Source organism: Macrobrachium nipponense, chromosome 12 (assembly GCF_015104395.2).
Source record: "Macrobrachium nipponense isolate FS-2020 chromosome 12, ASM1510439v2, whole genome shotgun sequence".
NCBI lineage: Eukaryota > Metazoa > Arthropoda > Malacostraca > Decapoda > Palaemonidae > Macrobrachium > Macrobrachium nipponense.
In genome coordinates, this window is record NC_087205.1 from 53,233,790 (window position 1) to 53,258,031 (window position 24,242).

At 40.1% G+C, this 24,242-nt stretch overlaps 1 protein-coding gene across 2 annotated transcripts in view; it reads left to right on the plus strand.

Annotated features, from left to right (window-relative positions):
* The window catches only part of LOC135224539 (uncharacterized), a 102,481-nt gene extending 80,302 nt beyond the window's left edge, over positions 1 to 22,179 (plus strand). For both annotated transcript variants that reach the window (XM_064263611.1, XM_064263612.1), the window contains exon 6: positions 21,344 to 22,179. In XM_064263611.1, coding sequence (XP_064119681.1) covers positions 21,344 to 21,556 — 213 coding nt within the window. In that variant the 3' untranslated portion in view covers positions 21,557 to 22,179. The remainder of the gene's footprint in view (positions 1 to 21,343) is intronic.
* Positions 22,180 to 24,242: the final 2,063 nt, after the last annotated feature.

Here is a 24,242-nt window from a genome sequence, read left to right on the forward strand (position 1 = left end):
TACAGTTTATACTGAAGTGAATGGCATTATTTGTTGACTATATTGTTATTTGGCCTTTAAATCAGTCTATATTCTTCTTTGTCTCCTCTGGCAAGTTTCTCCAGAATAAAGAACGAATACTCGCGTTTCTTTCCATTTACTTATTGTCGATACACCATTTGGAAGCCAAGTTTTTTTCATACTTTACATTTTAGGCTTAGCTGTTGAGTCTGCATGCTGTAATAAAAACTGTTTATGTCAATTTATAATTTAGTCTTGAAGACCCTCAATGGGTGGGGAAATAGTCTGTCAGCTATATGGAGTAAATGGAAAGAAACGTGAATAATCTTTTTTTATTCCTGAGAAGGTTGTCTGTAGAGAAAACTTAGTCACTGATTCAAAGTCTAAATGAAAAGATAGTCTCTATAATAAATGTCATTGCCTTCGATAAAACTTTTGTTTTATGATAGTATTTTTTCTTTTGTGTAGTCCTTAGTAGCTTATTGTGTTCTATGTTATACTTTTGAGAATAAGAGAACTTTTTTAAATTCTGGAACTTTAGTTGAATACATTAATCTTGTATAAATATTAATTAATAAGAAAATACGTGTTTGGAATATTCAATCATCGTGAATGATATGCCAATTAAATATAATTGGTTTGTCCGAAACATGTCCAGGTTATCCCTGTTGACCAAGAGTATGTAATGTTCTATTTGTGGGAGTATGTAGGTCTACCAAAACTCTAAAGAGCTGGTGATGACTAGTAAAACTAGACAAGAGATAGAAAGAATACAGTGCCTTCTATTCAACATAAACATTTCAGTATTTTGCTCTGTGAGAGGAGCTGGTCAAAGGACAAGCCCTGACTATAATTAATATGAATATGATCCTCCTAGAAACTATTGTTACCTCCTGCGATATGTTATTGCAAAGGTGTTGCAAATGAACCTTATATCTTTATATTTTTATGATGTTTCAATCACACCTTGTATAAAACCATTGCCTGACTTGCTCCTCTGTCATCAGTAAATGTGGCATTGTTCCTATGATGTCCTTCCTGGATTCTTGGTTAAGACGTCTTAGTAATCTTCCAGCAACTGCAATGCCTACTGCTTTATTTGCTTTTCTCTCTTTGTAACCAGTCAATTCCCGCTGACATCAACTCATACTTCATGCAATTAACTACTTCCTTGGCTTTAAATGGCCCTCTCCACTGCATTATTATCTTGTTTGGCTCTGCTAGTAATAGCACTAACATTTTCATTTTCATATCCCACCTTGAAGTGATGGTCTCTGGCCCTTTTGTCGTTTTGATGCTTCTGTCATCCATGGATAGGTATCTTGTCTCTTACTGGAAATTCCTCAGCTCCAACAAATACAGGAAAGTAATGCATACTTCATCCTTGCATTCTCTGATCCCTACTCTGAGAACCTGCATAGGTCCTTCACTCTTTCCACCTAACAGCTTAAACATGGTAAATCTGGTTCTTGAATTTGATACTTCTTGATACACGAAAAGGATCGCTGTTAGATACAAGTCTCAGTCCTTTGGTCTCTTCTGGCACATCTTCAGCATAAATTTTAGTATACACAATCCATTATGTCTAGGGTTATAGGGCACTAACAGCTACTTGGTGCTTACCAGACTGCTCACCTTCCTTATCATATTATCAGAAGTAAACTAGGTACAGTTACCTCTCGAATAATATGAGTTACTTTTCTGATGGGCTGTGACATTCAAAATTGTGTCATTTACACAGTTTTCCAATGAGAAACAATGGCATTAATCTTTACAGCCCAGCCTATATATACTCATACATTAAAACCCCATCTCCATGCAAACTTTTTCAGTGGAAAAAGAAAGATAGATAAATACTCATGGTATAAGAGAATAATTCTCAAAATATTTGTGTTGTGTTCCTGCCACAGGAAGTTGAAAGGGAATATTTCCAACCCTACGCAGGGCCTCTTTTCTAAGACACTTTTGAAAATACCAGCTAATTATAGCGAGCTATACATCTGCTCTCTAATATCTTTTGTACTTTATTGAACAGAAACACAATAACAGTTCACACAATATCATTAACGATGAGAACTAAAACCAAATCTATGGACAAATACTAATGTGATGTATCATATACTATCTTGGGCTCGTGTCATTTGCTGCCTTGATGTGTGATGTTATGTGTTTGCCTCTTTCGATTTTGTTTTATTTACATTCGTTTTTTGTGCTATTGCACGATGTGCTCCAAGGGACTCTTGCAGGAGTTTTTCATGATGGGATAATGTTTGCTGTGTAGTGTGAAACCCTCAATTGTTCCTACACGGTATACAAACCCTCAGTCACTTACATTAGGTTTTACCTTCAGCGAAGCTGGAAACGGCCTCTAGACTGTTATAGCAAGGTAGTTCGGTAGTTAACCACCGTCTGGGTGGGAGGGTTCCTCCCACCCAGGTATACACATATCACTTTGCTTCCAGCCGCCGTTGAGTTCAGACACATATTGCATTGCTCTCTGCCCATCTGTCACTAGCTTTACCTGTATATCTGCCGGTGTATTATGGTGAGATTGTTCCTTTTGTGTGTTTTCCAGTGACTTGCCTGTGTTTGCGGTTTTTGTGAATTGCAATATGCAAACCCATGAATTCATTGAGCCAGCTTCTAAAGCCTCCCTCCCCGTCCAGGGCTGGGTGGCAAAAGTGCAATAACTGGAGGTCGTCAGTGGATGTCGATCCTCATGCTCTCTGCACATCTTGCAGGTGGCAGGATTGCAACCCAAAGTTAACTTGTGATGAGCAATTATTCATGGTCATTAGTGCAAAGGGTGAAGTTTGCAGGGAGGAAACTTTACTGGAGGGAGGGCTACAGGGCGCTGTCAGAGGGTCACATGCCCCTGGTCTCTCCCTTGGTGCCGCACCCTTCATCCTCTCCTCCATTACCTGGCAAACTTTCGCCTTTTGCTCCCTCTTCCACTGAGGATGCTTCCTCTTTGTCCTCCTCGCCCAATTCGTTGAATGATGAGGATGGAGGAGAGGCAGAGATTCATGATGCCCTTGATACGGAGGTCTCGGTTCACTCCAAGGGAGCTGTCATCCCCTCAGGCCAAAACCTAGCCTCCCCCACTAATGTCATGGTTCTTTCTTCAGGTACGACAGATGAGCTGTCCTCAGAATCTCTTGGTGGCATGGCATTCTCTTAGTCAAGCGGGAACCCTGTTGTTATAGGTACTGCTGATGCACCTCGTGGAGACACCCACACCACCTCTGTCACCATTACAGCATTTACAAAGGTTCCATATCTGGTGTAATGCCATTATTCAATTACTACAACACCCTCAGTGGTGACAGGCACCGCAGTAACCCTCCCGACCTCTCAGACTGTGGCGTCTCCCCCTCCGGGATTCATGATGCCCCCAACCATCATCACTGTGCCCGATGTTCCGGATGGACCAATTATTCATTCCAAGGTACCGACTAGCGTGAAGTCTCAAAGAGCTCTGCAGCCAATACCTACTCCTGTAACCGCTCCGGTTCTTATGGCCCAAGTTCCACTGTTCCTTTGTCACAGCCCCCATCCTGGATGAAGGACTTCATGAACATCCCGAAGAAGGTAGTGAAGAAGAAGTCGAAGACGAAGTCCCGTAAAAGGTTTGTCATCATCATCTCCTTCCTCTTCGTCATTGTCAGCTCCTGCCTCAACCCTTCCGCCTTCTAAGGTCTCCTGCGGGTGTCAGTAATGGCCCGAAGGCTCTTGCTTTGCCTTCAGTTTCGGGAGCCAAAGGAGTCAGTACATCGGTAACTGCTTCCTCAACTAGTTCAAAGAAGTACACTTCTAAAACTAGTTCTGTGTCAAGGCCTCGGTCAGACCATGATGCCCTGAATGTTCAAGCCTCCACGGAGGATTGTACATCCCAGCTCACTAACGGAGGTTCTTCTCTCCATACAGGGGAGGGCACAGCACGAGAGAAAGGGAAGAGGCACCAGGGTGCCTCAACTCCCCCTCCCAGTAGGTACCTCCACTAGTGCTCAGTCAGAGGCACGAACCAGCACAGCGGTGCATAAACAAACACACGGAGAGGCAAAGACGAGATCCCCTGTTCAGACTCCTTCGACAAGGACTCCAGCTCCGAAGGACTCTTGGGCACGAGTAGAGAGAATCGAAGGCCCTCATTGGCAGGCTATATCCCCAACACCCACCAGCTTGATGGAGTAGAGCAGCAGCTTGATCCGAGGTATCGGCCCAACCTACCTGAGTTGGGGTATCGGCCAAGCATTGCTGGACTGAATAACTGGCCTGCTGGACAAGAAAAATTTGTTACTCTCAAGATAGCACCTCCCCTCAAAGGCACTCTCCTCATTCTGTATTGCAATCTTCATATGACAATCACATACAGGTTGTCTCTCCTCCCCACCTGGTGGATAGGAGGGATGACAGTGTGGGGTCCCCTTCGCCTGTTCCTTCAACCTCCTGGGGTTAAACCAGGGGGCGTGACCCAAACAGGGAGGGCTCCATGGATCCTGTAAATAGGAGTCCTGCTTCTTGAGCCTATTCCCCTGGTTTTGTCTTCAGACCCACCATAGCATATGCACAAGTAGTAAAGGAGGGACCACAGGGGTCTGAGGAGGTTTCCCCCGTGAGGGAATTGGATCCGGAAGACAGCTCTCTCAAAGGACTCGAGAGTCTCCTGCTACAGGATGCAGATACCACCGTGACCCAGAGAACATTTGCAGAGATCATAGCGCTGATCCGTCAGCACAGTGATCTAGGGGAAGGATCTATGGCTTCATCTATGAACCACCCCTCACATCTGGAGTCTTTGGGGGCTCCAAAGAGGAAACCTAAGGCATTAGTGGTGCCGCCATGGTCTTCTCTTGCTGACGGAATCCTTGACCAGGTGGACAATCTTGTCATCAGACAAGAAAACTCCCTCAGGTCAAACCGATCAGACAAACTGCTTCCTCTTCCTCGCCAGAGGAGTTTTTATTAACCTTTGAAAAAGTAATTGGCTGCCAAACAGGTTGATCCAAGTCTAGTGCATCAAGACCCTAGTCTTTTGCTGCAACAGTTAACTGCAGGGGCAGTGTCCCTCTTGCAGCAGGAGGCAGTGACCCTGGAGGCTACTACCTTGGCAACCTCCCAGGCAGTCGTGTGAATTGAACTGTGGTCCTTTACAGTGGCCAAGATCGCTTCCTCCACAGGGGAATGGTCCCTGGGGAGGATTCTGCATTCGATAGACTGTGCCATTCTGGGGGTAGGGCGATCTCCTACCTAGCCCACCAGACAGCAAACTTGTGGGCCAACCTAGTCCCGAAGAGTAGAGACCCTGGCTTGACTCGCCTGACCAGGACTTTAGGGCCCGAGTCTGCCATGACCCTAGGGATGGATCGCTGCTGGGTTCTTCTTCCCTCTTTTCTGAGATATGTAGATGCTGCAGAAGACAAATGAAAGGTCAGCAATAATGGTTGCCTCGTCCACCAGGCAATGATGAGGGGGTCAGCCCCTTCACCTGTCACTATGGCTAGACCAGTAGTCCAAGCTCCACCCTCCTCCAGCCCTCGGAAGTCCCAAGCTTCGAAGGTTGCCAGAGGAAAGACCCAGCATCCTTCGTCTTCCTATTCTGCTCAGAATTGTCACTTCAGCCCTCCTCTTCCTCAGGAAAGGTAGGTAAGGGCAGCAAAAAGAAAGAGAACAGAGGGAGGTGCTAGGGGAGGTGTTCCCCCCCAGCTGCTGCCACCAGTGGTGGGGGGGGAGGTTGCCTGTCATGCCATTGGGCAACTTGGCAGTGATATGGAGCCAGGATCTGGGTAGTGAAGGTCGTCAGGAATGGATACCTACTCCCCTTCGAGTGTTGGGTCCCCCTCACCAATCTCATGCTCCATCTCCAGACATATGTTCCTGGTTCCCCGAAGGACATGGCACTCATGAAGGAGGTGCAAGCCATGCTGGACAAGGTCATAATAGAAGTCATCTCGAACCACTCCCCAGGTTTCTATAGTCGCATTTTTTTCCGGTGGAGAAATCCTAGGGGAGTTTGAGACCAATAATAGACCTCACCCCACTGAACCAATTCATTTATCAGACTCAGTTCACGATGAAGACAGCACATTCAGTACTCACCTCAGTCAGGGAGAATGACTTTTTGCTGACAACGGATCTAAAGGACGGGTATTTTCAAATCCCATCCATCAATCCTCTCGAAAGTACCTCCACTTTATTCTTGGGGAGAAGGTGTTCCAGTTCAAGGCACTTTACTTCGGACTCTCAACTGCCCCCCAAAGTGTTCACACTCGTTTCGGCTTGGGCCCATTCACAGGGGATACATCTATTGAAGTACCTCGACAACTGGCTAGTCCTGGCAGGTTCACACTCGCAGTTGCTTCAGGACAGGAATTAACTTCTCAAGTTTTGCCACACCCTTGGGATTATGATAAATCAGAGGTCGGATCTCAAACCCAAGCAGAGGATAAAGTCATTGGGCATGTTAATCAATACAGTGGCAGCAAAAGTGTTCCCTGCAGATTCTCACATTAGCAAGTTCAGGAAAGTTGCTCAGCTGTTTCTGTCCCAACAGGAACAACCAGCATGGCAATGGCAAGGCATAGTTGGTCACCTGTCATCTGTGGGGAAGCTGGTTCCCCATGGGAGTCTCCACTTATGTACTCGAGATCCACAATCCTTCCTCATTCCTCTATCGGAGGAAGTAAGTAGGGATTTGGAATGGTGGTTGGACGACAGGAACTTCATAATGGGAGTAGCCTTGATTATTCCACCTCTTGGCATGCTTCTGTATTCAAATGCATCGACCAAGGGATGGGGTGCACACTTCAAGGAACTACTGAACTCGGGAGTGTGGGACCAACATGACAGATACCTCCACATCAATGTCCTGGAACTCAAGGCGACCTTCCTGGCTCTTCAAGAATTCCCGGACAGAGTGCTCCCTGCAGATTCTCACATCAGCAAGTTCAGGAAAGTTGCTCAGCTGTTTCTGTCCCAACAGGAACAACCAGCATGCAATGGCAAGGCATAGTTGGTCACCTGTCATCTGTGGGGAAGCTGGTTCCCCATGGGAGTCTCCACTTATGTACTCGAGATCCACAATCCTTCCTCATTCCTCTATCAGAGGAAGTAAGTAGGGATTTGGAATGGTGGTTGGACGACAGGAACTTCATAATAGGAGTAGCCTTGATTATTCCACCTCTTGACATGCTTCTGTATTCAAATGCATCGACCAAGGGATGGGGTGCACACTTCAAGGAACTACTGAACTCGGGAGTGTGGGACCAACACGACAGATACCTCCACATCAATGTCCTGGAACTCAAGGCAACCTTCCTGGCTCTTCAAGAATTCCCGGACTGAAAAACATGGGGCCTCGCTTCTTTACAGCTCCACCGGTTGACAATGGAGGTACACGAGTGGGCAATTGCTCACTCAGTGGAACTGTCGGCAAGGTACAGTCCAGGCAAAAGGAATGTAGTGGCAAACAAACTCAGCCGCCAAAATCGGTTGGTAGGAACAGAGTGGTCCTTGCACCAGGATGTAGCCAAGAGGTTGTTCGACCTGTGGGGGGATCGGTAATAGACTTATTCTCCACCAGGCACAACAGGAAACTTCAGGTATTCTGCTCATCGTGGGCAGCAGCAGTAGACAAATTCCAGCACCCGTGGGACAACCTCAACATCTACACCTTCCCTCTGTTCTGTCTGATTCACAAAGTAATCAACAGAGCGATGACTATGCCGAACATCAGAATGATTCTGGTAGCTCCCAAGTGGCCCCAGGCCATGGTATCCCAACCTCTTGCCCCTTCTTGCCGAGATGCCAATAGTGCTACCTGAATGGCACAACCTCCTTCACCAGCTACACATATTTAAGGGGATCACCTTGCAATTGTTTGACCTGCGATGATATCCACAAGTGTCGGTTGGTATACATCACATCTTCATCAAAGTATCATTGACTGTGATGATATTTCTTCTAAGTCCCCATCAATCGTTACTTCTGGTATGTAGGTTTGAAGACGGTAAAACTCATAGTTAAGTAACAAGTTATATTTAAAAGGCTTACATCACAAATGATATCTACAGGAAGATTTGAATAGCTCTTCAAGCGGAGAGGTGTGATAGAAGTCTGATATACAATTCTGTTATGAGAACATAGTCGAGCGATACATTGCACAATGTTATACAAACACACGAATAGGACTGTGACGTAGGCACAGACTATCATGGGAATGACAACATGTATTTTGCCAATGGGGCATCGGTTGACGTTACCTTTTTAAACATGAAACTGATGATCCAGGTGTATACAAACTAAGACATTATACAAAGCGTCATCAGAGCAACGTCAAGGCAATGTCAGCTATTCACAAACTTCTGTTTTCCCATACTGCAAGATCCTACAGGAACACTGGAGTCATGATATTCATTCAACAACATGTTGCAACTTATAGAATGTCACAATACATTCGTTTTATATGTAATCACTTACATAATGCTCGGTCCGCTATATAAAATCAAATATTAGATTATAGTTATTCTGAAAGTTTGACTTGCATTTGACTTGTAACTGTGTGATTTTTTTTTAGATATAAATGCAAAGATGTGATAAACATATAACTACCATCAATCAAAGTGTTTAAGAAATGATATACAACTGGTTATATGTAAAAATCTGATATAGAAAATACTTATAAGTAAAAAAAAATACATGGAGTACACAAATACAGATCCACGTATAAGGTATAAGACATATGCACATGATATGATAGTAAATAATAATGATCACATGTGATATATAATGAGGATACATATACTACAGAAAATACTAATGTACTTCTGATAATTGCATGACATAAAGATTACATGATAAAAATAATATAGTAATTGAAATTAGTGGTACCAAAATGTGATAAGATGCAAGGTAACAGATTGATTATAGGAGATACCTGATTTCTTTATTCAAATAAATGATTAATACAAATGATTAATAAAAGTGATTAATCTAGGTGATCAATATAAGTGATCAACATAAGTGCACTTTATATAGATTCCCAGTGCGTAGACGCACGAAAATAATGATTCATTGTTTAACTTTAATATGCTTCAATTATGTACGCGCATAGATAAAATGGTTAAGGTAGATTACAGTTAAGATACTCATGCTTTTCATATGGAATACATTGCCAAGGAGGTTTCTACTACACATTTAGCTAGCGTCTTAAACAGCATTTCACACAATTCACAGTTCCAAACAACCTCCTTGAGTCAAATGAAATGGCCAATTTCAAATGGCTCTAAAGTCAAATGCCTTAAGGGCCACTGGAAAATTGTAAATTTTCTGGGCGGGGTCCGACGTTCTGTTGATCAGCCATACTTGTTCTCCTCATCCTATGCCATAGAAACATGTTCGCGATGATTAAAATCACCACCAGCGCGAGGGTCACCGCTAGTAAACAGTAGAAACTAATGTCCTCCCTAGAATAGTAAGCATGGGAAGTATGGTCCATTGTAGTTAATTTCGACAGCTGCTGGGCCACCTTCTCATTAAAAGGCAAAGGTAATGCTGGGATACAGGTGTTGGTCCAGGAAAAATTGGCGAAATAAGCCTGCTCTCTTATGATGGTACTTATTCCCCTTACGTTGTAGGTGGGCAGTGCTCCAATGCAGCCGTCCGCAGTGACGAACAGTCTTGAAGTTGTAGACGATCCGTCCGGGCATGCGACGTTAAACTCTTCGACTGCGAAGCGTAGCCAGATTCCGTTATTCAGCCCGTAAGCGAACTTATTTTTGTCAAAAGGGTAAAGTAAATTCAGACAACGTTCAAGCGTGTGAAGGAGAGAGCCATTAAGGACTAGATCTAACTCACATGAATTCGCTGATATATTATGGAATTCAAAAGAGTCAGCTGTACAAACTATATTACCCATGGCATTAGAACAATGAGTGAACCGATCAAGGTCTCTGACGACCGTAAAAAGTTCCTTATTACGGGATATTAATACGTAGCCAGAAAAATTCGTTATTACTGGTAGTGAGCTATTAGACATGTAAGTGGAAAACGGAGCTATTTTGTAAGATTTCCAGGCATCAGAAGAATCGAAGGGAATATTAATCATGATTCTGTAATTCTCTACGCTTACTGAAATTAATCTGTAATAAAATTCGATCTTGTGTGCCTCTAACAAAGGTGCATAGCCAAGTTTCTCACGTGCATTCTCTAAGGTTAATGTTAAATCTTTAATAGGCAAGAGATGCGGCAAAAGAACTCCCTTTGTAGCTAGTGTAGTTGCTTTTACATAATCTTTGAATTTTTCAATAAAATGTGAAATTTTCCCATGGATATGATCTATTTTTGAATTGTAATATGCTAATGTTGCAAGTAAATATTGCATATCCATGATCTGATTTATATTACTAAATACAATGCTCATTCACCAATGTTATTGTTACTCATTAGGGTCAAACAAGCATCAACATATAATGACTTCAGTCAATTACAGAAATTACTAATTACCAGATTCGTTTAAGAGAACTCAAGACCCTTTCTCTACATAAAGAATTCATTGCATTGTGTTACAGACATGAAAGGACATACTATATTCTATTGTGTTTTGCTCCCGAATTATTACTTACTAGTTTCATATGAAGTTGTTGCCGAGTTCGGATTACAATAGGCACGGGTAAACCACGATACCACTAATATATATTCAATTTTACCCAGTCACGGAATCCCACGCACAGATATGCATATCCCTAGCGATTTATCCTAGTCAAGGCAAATTAAATAATATATGATATAATACTCATCCAAACTTCGGTTGATTAATCCATCCACTTCACTAAATGCTGGGAAGGAACGACATCGTTAATCGAAGTGAAACTCTATTCACTCTGATTAAGTTCTGCTACCAAACCACTCTACCAATGTTGAGAAGCGACTGACTCCCGTTCCCTTTGCTCACTTCTGTATCGAAAATAATACGTTCGCTCTCTCACCCAAACCCACGACTTCGGCCTCGTTCGCTCACGCCAAAATTAACAACAAAACGAACGAAGCCACCAAACCAACACGAACCAAACGAAACTATCAAACAACTTACATCGCATTGTTAACCAATTATACAAACCATTCACAAGACAATATTCCTTGGTAACAATGCTTATTACAATTAAATATAAATAAAACATTCATTTGTACACAAACCTGCACATTTCCACTTAACGCTATGTAATATAAAGGAACATTTTCCATATACAACATGAACATAAGATATTCAATAAAAATTGATTTTCCATGTCGTTATTGTAAGTAACGACAAATGTCATAAACTGATTTATTGACTCTAATTGTCTGTGAAGTTCAGAGAAAATTAATTCATTTTGATGTTGTAGAAATTCTATTCTCTTATTTTGTTCATTAATTTTAAGACGATTTACAATTCCCAAACCTAAACTTGCAACGGACCCAAAAATATTAAGCACAGCGGATGAGAATGGATTACGTCTTTCTACGTTATTGTGACCTACGGTCCACATAAGAAGTTCATGAGACATAAGCAAGCAAAAGCAGAAACTGCTAAAGCAAGACTGGCTTTTGCAGAGAGAGGAACTGCCATTTTAAAAGAGGAACTCAGAGAGAACAGGAAGCCCTCAGGAAAGCAGAGTTTGAAGCCATCCTCAAGTTTCTAATTACATGTCAGGAAGCTGCCATCACCAAAGCTGAAGCATGTGTTCTTGAAGAAGATGATGGTCATTGGGAGCATGATTTTGATGATCTCTTACAGAAGGAAATCAAGGATTCCTTTCCATGGATACAAGATTTCATGAACCAGCAAGCGGTAATGATGTTTAGCACTATTCAGAAGAGACACCGCATTTTACAATCTCGAGGATCCATTTGTTCATCAACTCACTCGAAAGCCAACCACCATGGAACAGAGTGCATCAATGACAGTTGCTAAACCTGAATATTAACCTGCCTTCAAAAGAATTACCTTTCAACCCAGTGACTTGACTCAACAAACCACGACCATCAGTCACAGACCACTAAACGTGTTAACTTAATCTCAGTCTAGATCACATGACATGTCCAGACCTGTATTGCCTCAACTGAGTTAACCTTTAGGCACGCTCTCAGCATTAAAAACTCTAATGTAGACAACCCTACCAGAGGCAGAAGACTGTTATGGGAACATGTTTATGAAAGATATGGTTCGCCAGAAATGGTAGAAGCTTCATTAAAGGAGAGGTTGGCCAAATTTCCCAAACTCACAAACAAGGATAGCAAGCTCTTTTACGAGATGTCCGATATCTTGTCAGAGATTGGTTCCATCAAGGAGAATCCCAAGTTCAAAAGCCTTCTTGGTTACTTTGACTCATCTTATGGGGTGAAATCTATAGTTACCAAATTACTATATGCACTTCAAGAGAAGTGGATCACAAGAGCATCCAAGTACAAGAGTAAACATAATGTTGCCTTTCCCACTTTTACGGAGTTCTGCCCTTTCATCAAAGAAATGGGTAGGATAAGAACAACCTAGCTTTCAACTATGAGTCAGATGGCAGAACACTAATGACAAGGTTTTTGCTAGGAAAACAAATGTCAGCAGGAAACGGGAATACAATGGAAGTACCAACGTTGAGATCATACCACTGGACCTATACATACTTCACAAAACTAGACACTCTTTGGATGACAGTAGAGGATTCAGGGCAAAATCCCTTGATGAAAGAAAGAAACTACTGAGAAAACATAACATATCCATCAAACAACCACAAGAGCCATGAGTTTACTGCCAGTATTACCTGTAAGGAACGCAGAAGTAAGCAACATACTAATGTGCTACATATCAGCAGGAGGGACAAGTCCACCAACTCAACAACAGCTTCCTCCATGACGGAGTATGGTGGGGAGATGAAGAGCCCATCTAACCACGCCCCCCTACTGTTCCATCAGTTAGTTCAGCCTGCACTGGGATATGTGGAGGCTTGCATTGTGGGAAATCTTGTGCAAAGATCCTACTTGTTGAGGTTTTCACATGGACAAGGCAGACGAAGTTCATATGTACGCAATCATAGATGACCAAAGTAACCAGTCATTAGCATCACCTGAATTCTTCCAGTTGTTTGGGATTGAAGTATCTCCAGAAACTTACATCCAGTCAACATGCACCAGCAAAATTGGGACTTTAGGGAGATGAGCAAAAGGATTTGTTATCAGATCAGTTGATGGGAACATGAGCTTGCAGTTACCCACATTAATAGAATGTGACAACATTCCTAACAACAGGGAGGAAATTCCCTCTCCGGAAATAGCATTACACTACCAACATCTCAACCAGATCAGTGGGAACATAATACCCGTCAATGACTGTCGTATTCTCATCTTGATTGGTAGAGATCTTTTAGAAACACATCACATGACATGCCATATCTGTGGACCGCCGCAAGCTCCGTACGCCCAACAGCTTATGCTAGGTTGGGTCATTGTTGAGGAGACTTGCTTGAATAAGCAATATGCACCTCTTCGACTAAATTTATTCAAGACGTACCTACTGTTTGGGCAGCCCATTGCACTGAAACCATGTACTAATCTGTTTGGGATACGTGAATCGTATCTGGATAGGCCCTTTCTACATGACGACTCCTCGCTTTTTGTTAAAACTAAGGAAGATGAGGACAAAATGTTCATGAGACAAATGGACAACAAAAATTCGCCCAAGATGCCTCAAAAAGTTGGGTAGCTCCTTTACCATTCTGTGCATGACAATCTTTGCCAAACAGCCAGGAACAAGCTGTTCAACGGGCTAAGTTGTTAGATGAAAGTTTGAGGAGGAACCCCATGAAGAAAGAATGCTGACTTGCAACATTTTTTATTATTGTGGACCCTTTAGAACATTATATATACTCTTGCAATACCGAGTTTTTCCCAACTAAAAAAAAACACTTTCTCACATTCATGGGCAAGATTTTGGAAAACAACCACGCGGAAGTTGCAATGACAATGAAGAATATTGGTGCTTGCCATTATTTGGAGTCTACCACCTGAAGAAACCAGATCAAATCCAAGGAATATTTGACTCTTTTGTGAAGTTTAAAGGAATTTCACTAAACAGTGTTCTGCTTTCTGGTCCAGATCTAGCTAATAGCCTACTTGAAGTGCTGCTATGATTTCTTAGAGAAATGCTGGTACAGCAGATATGCAAGACATGTTTCACCGCTTCATCATTATAGAGGTTCACAAAAATTACCTGCGATTTCTTTGGCACAAGGACAACGACCTGGACAAGGAAATCATCAAGTGCAGAATGACCATACATGTATTTGGCAATAGTCCATCACTGGTTGTCGCAAACTTAGGATTACGCAAGATTGTTCAGAGTGCAGAACAGGAGTTTGGTAAACTTGTCACCAACTTTGTCTTGAAGGATTTCTACTTTGATAATGGTTTGACGTGGTGTGTGACAACAGAAGAGGCCATTTAGATCCTGAAAGACACTCAAAATGCAGTGAGATATAATGGAAACCTTCATCTATGTAAGTTTGCTTTTAACAGTCCCGACATAATGTCAGCATTTCCAGCTTGTGATTTTGCCATGAATCTAAAGGATCTGGACTTGGACACCAACAACAAACCTCTACAGCATAGTCTTGGATTAAGCTGGGACTTGAACACTGACTATTTCTTGTTTCAATAGTCTTTTGTAGACAAACCAATCACCCGCAGAGGAATACTGTCTACAATCAAAAGTATATACGATCTGCTTGGATTTTTACCACCTGTAATTATATATGAAAAACTCTTAGTTAGGAGGTTAATATCTGAAACTGTTGATTGGAATCATCCCATCTCTGATGAGTTAGCTCTTGAATGGGAGATATGGAAGGCAACTCTCAAACCACTTGAAGCACAAAGAATACCACTCACATATGTTCCTTATCTCACTAGAACACCAACTCAAGAACTACTGATGCATCGGAAAAATCCATCGCAAAAGTCATTTATCTTTGCACTATAGACTCAAATAGGGCTCCACAACTTGGATTCGTTCTTGGAAAGGCAAAAGTTGCACCTACCAGTGGACACACCATTCCACATTTGGAACTGTGTGCAGCTGTGCTTTCTGTCGACATCACACAATGTGCCATAGACCAACTCAATATACACATTGATAATGTGAAATACTGCACGAACAGCAAAATAGTCTTGGGTTACATCTTCAATGAAACAAGGAGGTTCTTCTTATATGTTGCTAACAGAGTGGAGCGTATCAGGAAATTTTAAAGTCCTAGTCATTGGAGTTATGTACCTACAGATCACAATCCAGCAGATTTAGGAATTAGATCTGTACCAGCTAAAGATCTATAGGACAACATCTGGCTTTGAGGACCACAACAATTTTTACCAGTAATTGTGAGAAGTCTTGCAACCAAGGACATCAACTTGTGGATCCGGATGAAGACAGTGAGATCTGACCTACATTCATTGTACTGGAAACTTGTGCTGCAACTGAAAGTGGCTTAGAAACCCATAGATTTGAAAGGTCTTCAGATTGCAAAAGACTTGTTAAAGCCACAGCTTTTTTGAAACAGTTCACACACACTTACAGAAGCAAGAAACAGCTAGCGAATGCTATAACTGTCTCGACTCTGAGTACTTCATTGTGAGATCCATTCAATCAAGAGGAAAAAGACTGCATCCTACAGCAGAACACCATCAGCAAAGTTCCATTGCTAACCTAAATCTATTCTTGGATAAGCTAGGAATAATGTGGGTAGGTGAATGTATCTTTAATTCTGATCTGTGCTTACAAAGGAAGAAACACTGCTCGTTAAACAGTATCACAGCAAAATTAAACATCAAGGTTGACATTTCACAGAGGGAGCTATCAGATCAGCAGGATGTGGATTACAGGTGCTAAATGACTGATCTCATCAGTCATTCACAGGTGTGTGTGACCTGCCGTAAACTGAGTGGTAAAACTGAATCCCAAATCATGCCAAATCTTGTAGAAGATCGTCTGGAGGTGTCACTGTTGTTCACTAACGTAGGAGTGAAGACCTTCAGACCGTGGAACATAGTATCACCTAGGACTTGTAGAGGTCATGACAACTCCAACCGTTGGGCTGTTCTCTATACATCTTTAGTGACAATAGCAGTTCACATAGAAATCGTTGATGAAATGAGCTCATCTGCCTTTATCAATGCTGTCAGGAGATTCACCGCCATCAGAGGACCGGTAAAAATATTCAGATCCGACCGTGGAACAAACTTTGTTGGAGCAGTGGACGATCTGTAAATTGGTGCCATCAATGTCAAAGACAGACCATTACAGAAGTATCTTTTTGACTGCAACACAGTATGGATCTTCAACCCATCACATTCATTGAACATGGGAGGATCATGAGAACATATGATCAGCATTACCAGAAAGATATTCGATTCCATGTTAGTTAGCAATACTGGAAAGATATTAACGCATGATGTGTTGATTACCTTTATGGGTGAAGTCAGTACAATCATCAAATCAAGACCTCTCCTACCTGTCTCTTCTGATCTGGAATGTCCGCTGATTCTCACACCATCAATGCTGTTAACTCAGAAAACTGACTATGAATTCACTGCTGATTATTTGAGAGAATTCAATGACAGGGACTTGTACAAAGCAGAATGGAGGTGAGTTCAAGCCTTAGTTCCAAACTCATAAGAAATGGAAGTACACCCATCGGGATATGTCAACTGGAGATGTTGTCTTAGTTAAGGACAAAACCTTGGACAGGAACCATTGGCCGATAGTAGCCATTGTCAAGGTCTTAGGCCGGGTATTCACGCTCAGGTTGTCTGTTAGTCCACCCACAACCGTATTCGGATGAACGTTCACATGTACAGAGTAGAACTGTCAGTCGGACAGTCAACTCGAAGTCATTATTTGGCAGCGATGGAAACTCCGCTGGCTGATAAGGAGGTGGAGCTACATATACTAGTTACTGCGGCAATTCACTTCTAAATAAGAGAGAGGCAAAAAGGCCTAACAGGGTATGGTCTAAATATTGCCTATCAAAAAGAGATGTCTATTCCCATTCATTATTAATGAATAAGGTTAAATTAGACTTGGGGGTTGGTTCATTTATTAATGAAATAGACATGGAAGCCTATTTTCACTAGTAACACCTTTCATAAAAAGGCAGGACACTGGTCTAGGACTATACCAAATTGTCTATTGCAGGGATATATATATATATATATATATATATATATATATATATATATATATATATATCATAAGATTTGTACTCACAACAGTCTACAAATAGCATCGCATGGTCTAACAATGAAATGAATTAGGCCTATACATAGTTATTCATATTCTGGTCCCAGCGGCTGAAATCCTTCCCAGGTGAAGTCCAGTGGCAAACTGTCATAAAATCGTTGGTTACCCATCCACACATGTGATCACCTGTCAGTTGGTCGAAAGAACTTTGCAATTCCTTCCTTTCATCAGTTCTCCGCCCACAAACTGTTGTCCACACAAACATTTTAATGAGTTTCAATGAGCTTACAGGGTGACTAAGAGGTAAACTTGTGCGTGAATACCAGCCTCAGAAGGATCTGACAGACACATTGGGAATGCGAAGCGTGATTTGTCTGAATGGAAAACCTTCAGTTATAACACAGCCTATTGTGTACATGATACTTCTAGTGGAAACTGGTTTTACTTAGATTATGTGTATTTCTCAGGCATGTGTTAATTTTGTGGTGGTATCCATCAGATATCAGATGAGGAGTGTGCTGTATCATATACTGTTTTGGGCTCATTGTCCCAGTCATTCGTTTGCTGCCTTGATGTGTGATGTTTTGTCTTTGCCTCTTTCGTTTTTGTTTTGTTGACATTCATTTATTGGCACGACTGCACGATGTGTTCCAAGTGACTCATGCAGTTTTTCATAATGGGATGATGTTTGCTGTGTGGTATGAAACCCCAATTTATTAGCAGACTACATCGTAAGGTGTCTGTGAAAGTTCATTTTGATGTTTTAGCCTATATAATTCCATCTCATTTTGCATTGTGATTCAGCATTCCCGTGATTTGCGGTTTTATGATGCTCTATTAGTTTGAGTGATTTGCACATTATGATTCATCGAATTTTGTTTCACTTTTGTAGTTCTTCACTGTGCAGTGCCGACTAAACTTCCTAACCTGGTCTGTTTATCTAGCTGGACAGCCAGTATAATTAAGCTGAGGTGTGAGTCTTGCCATAGGAGTTGCTATATAGTCATTGATGGCCCATTCGAATGATCTGAATGTTTTCCAAGAAAATCATTCAAATATCATGGCACAAAAGAAGTATTATTATATAATATTTGCCAGAAATATTCACATATAATTATTGGAAATCAGAAGATACTCCCATCTCTAGAGGGTTAAGGAATGCTTCATTCCTAGATTCTTGAGAAAGTTTGCCTACTTTGAGGATTACAGTAATATAACTGATACAGAAATATTATTTATGTCCTATAACATTTAAAGTAACATTATTAATACAACAGAAGGTCACATAAAACAATATATCACAAGTTTTCACTTTACTGTACTGTACTCAAATTCTACTTTATCTATGTTCATTGTCTCCTCTTGACTGGTCACTGTCTGCAACTGTCCATCCATCCTGCCTTACCCAACTCTCCCTTTTCAGCTTACCCGACTTTCCCACCTCTCTCTTCTCTTGACTCCATCTCTATTTCAGTGCAATCCTTTTGTCAACTTAATACTAATATGCACTGTGTAAGAATTAGTTTGCAATTTAAAAAATGCCTGAGAGAGAGAGAGAGAGAGAGAGAGAGAGAGAGAGAGAGATGAGGAGAGAGGGGAGATGAGAGAGAGAGAGAGAGAGAGAAAGAGAGAGAGAGAGCACAATTTCATCATTATTTTATCAATACAGAGAAAAATGTTCAAGTTAAAGTGCATCTCCAGTCAATTATTTTAGTCTCCTGAATAATTATTGTGTTATCTTACACACGGCATCATATATTGTCCAGAAGGGTAAATCATCATATCTGTACAATATATTGTTTCCTCTCCTGCAGTTAGGTGGCGTTGCTAGTTGTGACATATTGCCACAAGGGACAGTCTTAGGCACGATGCTGACTTGAAAATGATACAAGTAGATTCGCGTTGAATCAAAATGATCATGATAGTAAAACATATATCCATATATGCTTGCGTTAAACCAAAAATGATTATCTAAACATGTACTATTCACAAAGTGACTGTACCTTTGGTCTCTAAGAATTTCCTTGAGGAACCCTACCCTGCTGAAATCTTGAAGTACTGCTTCTGCTACTTGGTCAGGTTCTGTTTATGAGAGTTCTACTACCTCTGGGTGCCTTGTAGTGAAGTCCACCACAGTTTGGATGTGCCTGGATTGGCCTTTTAGTGTAGCCTTATAGTAAATATTACATCATCTGCAAAATAGGGTGACATCTGCAACCACCCCAGGCAAATGAAAACTGATTATATGACCTGCAGTTTTCAGAACTCCAAGATGTTCACCAACGGTGGACCCTTGAGCCAATTTCATCACTGATTATATATATCACTGGTGCTAGGATCTGCTGCACTTCTCTGGCTTCTTTGACCAGGAGTATATGGTGAAATATAACATTAATAACATCAAACTTAAAATCTCCTTCACTTTTCTGTATTCCATATCAGTCTTCACTCTTGCCTGACTAGACTGCTTGGCTAGAATGGGAGCTTTTTACCGAGTTTCTTTTAGCTCCCTTGCTCCTACATGACTAATCCTTTTTGGTCATCTATCCCTAAAATTTAGCCATTTCTTTAGGTTTTTTTTTATACCTTTTACCTTGTCTATCTGCTTATATTTTGATATCTCGTACTCCTTAGATTTCTGGATACTCCCACTATATTCCTTCATTGCTTCTGGTATTCTAATATGCATATTCCAGTAGGTTTCTAAATACTTCTCAGTAAGCTTCACTGTCTCACAAATGTCTCTTTGTAATAGTTCCATCTCAGTTGGACAGTTGATGATAAGCAGTTCCTTGATGATCAAATCAGCAAAATTATCAAACTCTTTTCTGTTTTTACGTCTTTAATCCACAACTTGAAATATCTCTGTAGCTTATTTGCTAACTGATATGCAATATACCTTAGTCTGACCTAGTTTCATGGAATTTCTTTCTACATCTCTCTTCAGCCACGTCATATCTCATTAATACTGCTCTCTTTAGGCTATCATAGCTTAAAAGACAAACAGTACACTCTTCCCTGTGCCAGTATTGACTGCAAACGTCTCACATCTTTTGATGAAAATATCCATGTTGTCGTGTGTCTTATTGGGTCTGAGTAATCTGGGTTTTGAAGTGACTATATCGGGGTGCTAGTGCTGATCATCTGTCCCTTATTACCTGAAGTTCATGCTCCCATTGTCATTCTGCGTTTTGTCTCTGCATTTCCGTCTCTGCTCTTGCTACTTCCCTTTCTTTCTGCCACTCAGTTGTTGGGTTAGAAATCCATCACTATTTCACCTCCTACCCATCTCTCTTGCCAGTTCCAGAAGCTTTGCTATATCTGTCATTATGACTTTAATATATTTAAACGTTGAGCTAATGCAGTAGAATCAAACCAATATACTGCCACTAGAATTAATCCTGAGAAGGTCGCCAAATTATGTCACTTGATGTGTGGCATAGAATTCATTGAAAACACCAGATATAACGTATTATACTTCAGCCAATCACAAAGTGCGGATAAAAAAAAAATTCCCGTGAAATAAAGACAATATTCTTTTTTATTTGTTTGAGACGACTTGGGATGTGAACCTTGCTGCACTCTCTCTCTCTCTCTCTCTCTCGTCTCTCTCTCTCTCTCTCTCTCTCTTTATATATATATATTATATATATATATATATATATATATATACATTATATATTCAGTTTCATCCATCTCTCAATGATTCTGAGGTACACGCTATAATACCACATAATAAATGTATATTATTATATGAATTTAACGTATATATCCATGAAATTGCAACACAAAGTGTGCTTAGGGAATATTAAAAATAATAATAATTTCCTCTTATATCATACTTTGATAGCTCCTGTGATACTCGTTGTACAAATGTTGAAGATGAATCTTATAATCCTTTATTTTTATGGTGTTTTAATCATACCTGATATAATGCCACTGGCCCTACCACACAAATAATGCGACATTTCATCACATAACTGATCGACTTTTAAGAAACTTAATTTTTTCTCGTGATTACTTAGCAATTAATCTTTTCTGTATGAAATGGAAGTCATTAATTATTATTTTCTATGTTTTCAGAACAATCTTTGGCAATTAGCAAAGAGTAACTTGACAGCCCACGACTCCTATACTTGCATGCGCTTTCCTGGCTCGAAGCCGTTTCCTTCGCAGAGAGTGAACCACACTTACATCGGTGAGAAGTCTTACATGAAAATGTTCGAAAGAATTCCAGCTGAAGAATGCCCAGTAACATGTCGGCCATCGGAACACCCCGACTGGTTGTATTGTTGAACAACATTTTTGTTGGTTTGTTTTGTTATAGAAAAAATGCTTTGTACCTTCATAATTCGACAGAGTCAACCAAAGTATGATGTTTCTCATTACGAGCTAATATAGAAAGATATAAATTAAATTTGTACAGAAAAAATAATGGTTTTGAGTGTTTACACATTTCAGCATCGTAAAGCTAAGCAAAATTACAAATAACGAGTATTTTTTCCACAAATACCAATATGGGAAAATGAAAGTGCATTGATGCATTATTAGTTAGAATTGAGAACGTCACCAGGTTTAGTCCTTCTCAGTTACTATAATCAATTCACAGCACCCATGCATTTGCTGTCCAACCCCGTCTGTTTCGATGCTCCTGATGGACTAGTGATGAGCCAGTCACAGGGGTGGAAACTGACCAGTTCACCAGTAACTTTCCAGCGCTCAGAAAGTACACATCTCCGCTCCGACCTCTTCTGACTAGCATGTCTTCCAAAATAATAACTTTCATTACACCTCAGTTTTAGCATAAGAAAAAAGTAGTGTTTCCCAAATTCATCACTAAACATCGTCAAGCCAATTATATGCCAAAATATTTATTGTGAAATAAACATGAAATTTGTAATATAAAATATATTCTTTCATTCCTTACATGACATTGCAGTGCATTCATCATTTATCGTCTTGTGTTTCATACAATACTGTGGCTTAAATGTAATCGATGACAATGCTACCAAAAAATTAAAGGTAGGGCTATCAACATATATATATATATATTATCGATTATATATATATAAAATAAAATGTTATATATATATATATATATATCTATATATATAATATATATAAATATGTATATATATATACATATATATAATATATATATATTATATATATATATATATATATATACGTATATATATATATGTATATATATATATATATAGAGAGAGAGAGAGAGAGAGAGAGAGAGAGTTAATCTTCAACGAATATCAATATGTAGTTAATCAGGTGATATTTCCATTCCTTTCTGATGTTTAAATACAATCAATTTGTGACTAAACATGTTCGACAGTAACAACAAGTGAAAGCAATAGATTCCTCTAGAAGTAAGGAATGTAAAGTTGAGGTGGGTGGTTGCCCGGGGAGCTATTGGTCTGCCAACACCCCTCACTCCTTCTAATATTCTTAATCTTTTCCTCATTATTTTCATATTGATATCCCTACCTATAAATTTTTGGTAGCATTTAAGCTACAATATTGGATGAAACACAAGACGATAAATGATGAATACACTGCGATGTTATGTAAGGAATGAAAGAATATATTTTATATTTAGAATTTCATGTTTATTTCACAATACATATTTTAGCATTAAGTTAACCCTTTAATGTCCGCATACCGAAGGATTTTAAGTAAGGTCATGAATATCTCAAAATTTATTTGTTTAGGTACACTTTATGATGAGAAAACCAAAAATCCTCATTTTATTATTTCCTTTATTGTTTTTTTAATGTGTTCCCAAAATGGGAACATTGGACACTTGGGGGTGTACAATCTCGGTATAAAAAATGAAAATAGGCATTTTACCAAAATTAACAAAAAACTGGTTTTTGTGTGTGTAAATCTTATAATATAACATTGTTTTAAAGACTTTGTTCCATTAATATTATTTTCTTTACTGTTTATTTGATTATTTGAGAAAAAATTTAACTACTTGTGGAATGTGCTACTACACTTCTTATGGAGCCTTTTATCACACTTTTTGTAATTCAGTCGTGTGTTTTTCTTACAGACACAGCATTTACCTTGAAAGCATTGCTCAAAGAAGGGATTTATTTTATCATATCGCACTCCCCTTGGTAAAGGTGATGTTGGACCTTCTTGTCTGTTGCTGGATGTTGGGATTTTTACCAGTGTACGAGCTACTTTATGCCTGAAATCCTTATGGGTTACACGAGAGCCAGGATTCACATGCTGGTAGAACTGTAGTTAGCTACAATGTAGAGATTCAGTTGTTGTGAGAATATATTTCACCTCCATTTCTTTGATCTCAGCCTTGGCCTGTAGGTTGACAACATTTTGTCACACACATCTACCCCAAACAATCCTTTATTATACATGCTTATTAGATAATGCTGCTGCACTGTCCTTTTTCCTTTATTCTTCACCCATCTATTAACTTTCTGAATGGTATTGATTCCATAGTAGTTACTGGCAACTGCAGCAATACTGTTATCATTCATTCCATCTCGCACATCTGATCTTTGGTAAAAGGGAGCATTTTCCAGTACGGGAACTCTTTTAGGTGCGATTTTCTCTGATTGTTCCACAAGCACGGAAGTCTTGTTTTGTAAGATCAATAATCAATGCATAACTGGTAAATTTGTCAAAAAATATGACATATGAATCCTTATTCACGAATGGCTTCGACATGTCCATAACGACTTGAGATCCAAGTAGCAGCTTCCTGTTTTCATCCTTACCACTACCACAGTGAATTGAAGAGTTAATATGGATAGCCATCGGCACATCTTATAACCAAATCTGACAGGTTTATTTCGTATGAACTGCTTAGAACGGTGGTGACCATGATAAGGGATCACTGATTCATCAGTACTCAGAAATTCATGAAAAATACCATGTTTTTGACATTTCTGAACATCAAGCAAGGGTGAAATCTTTGCCATTTTTTATTTTGACAGAT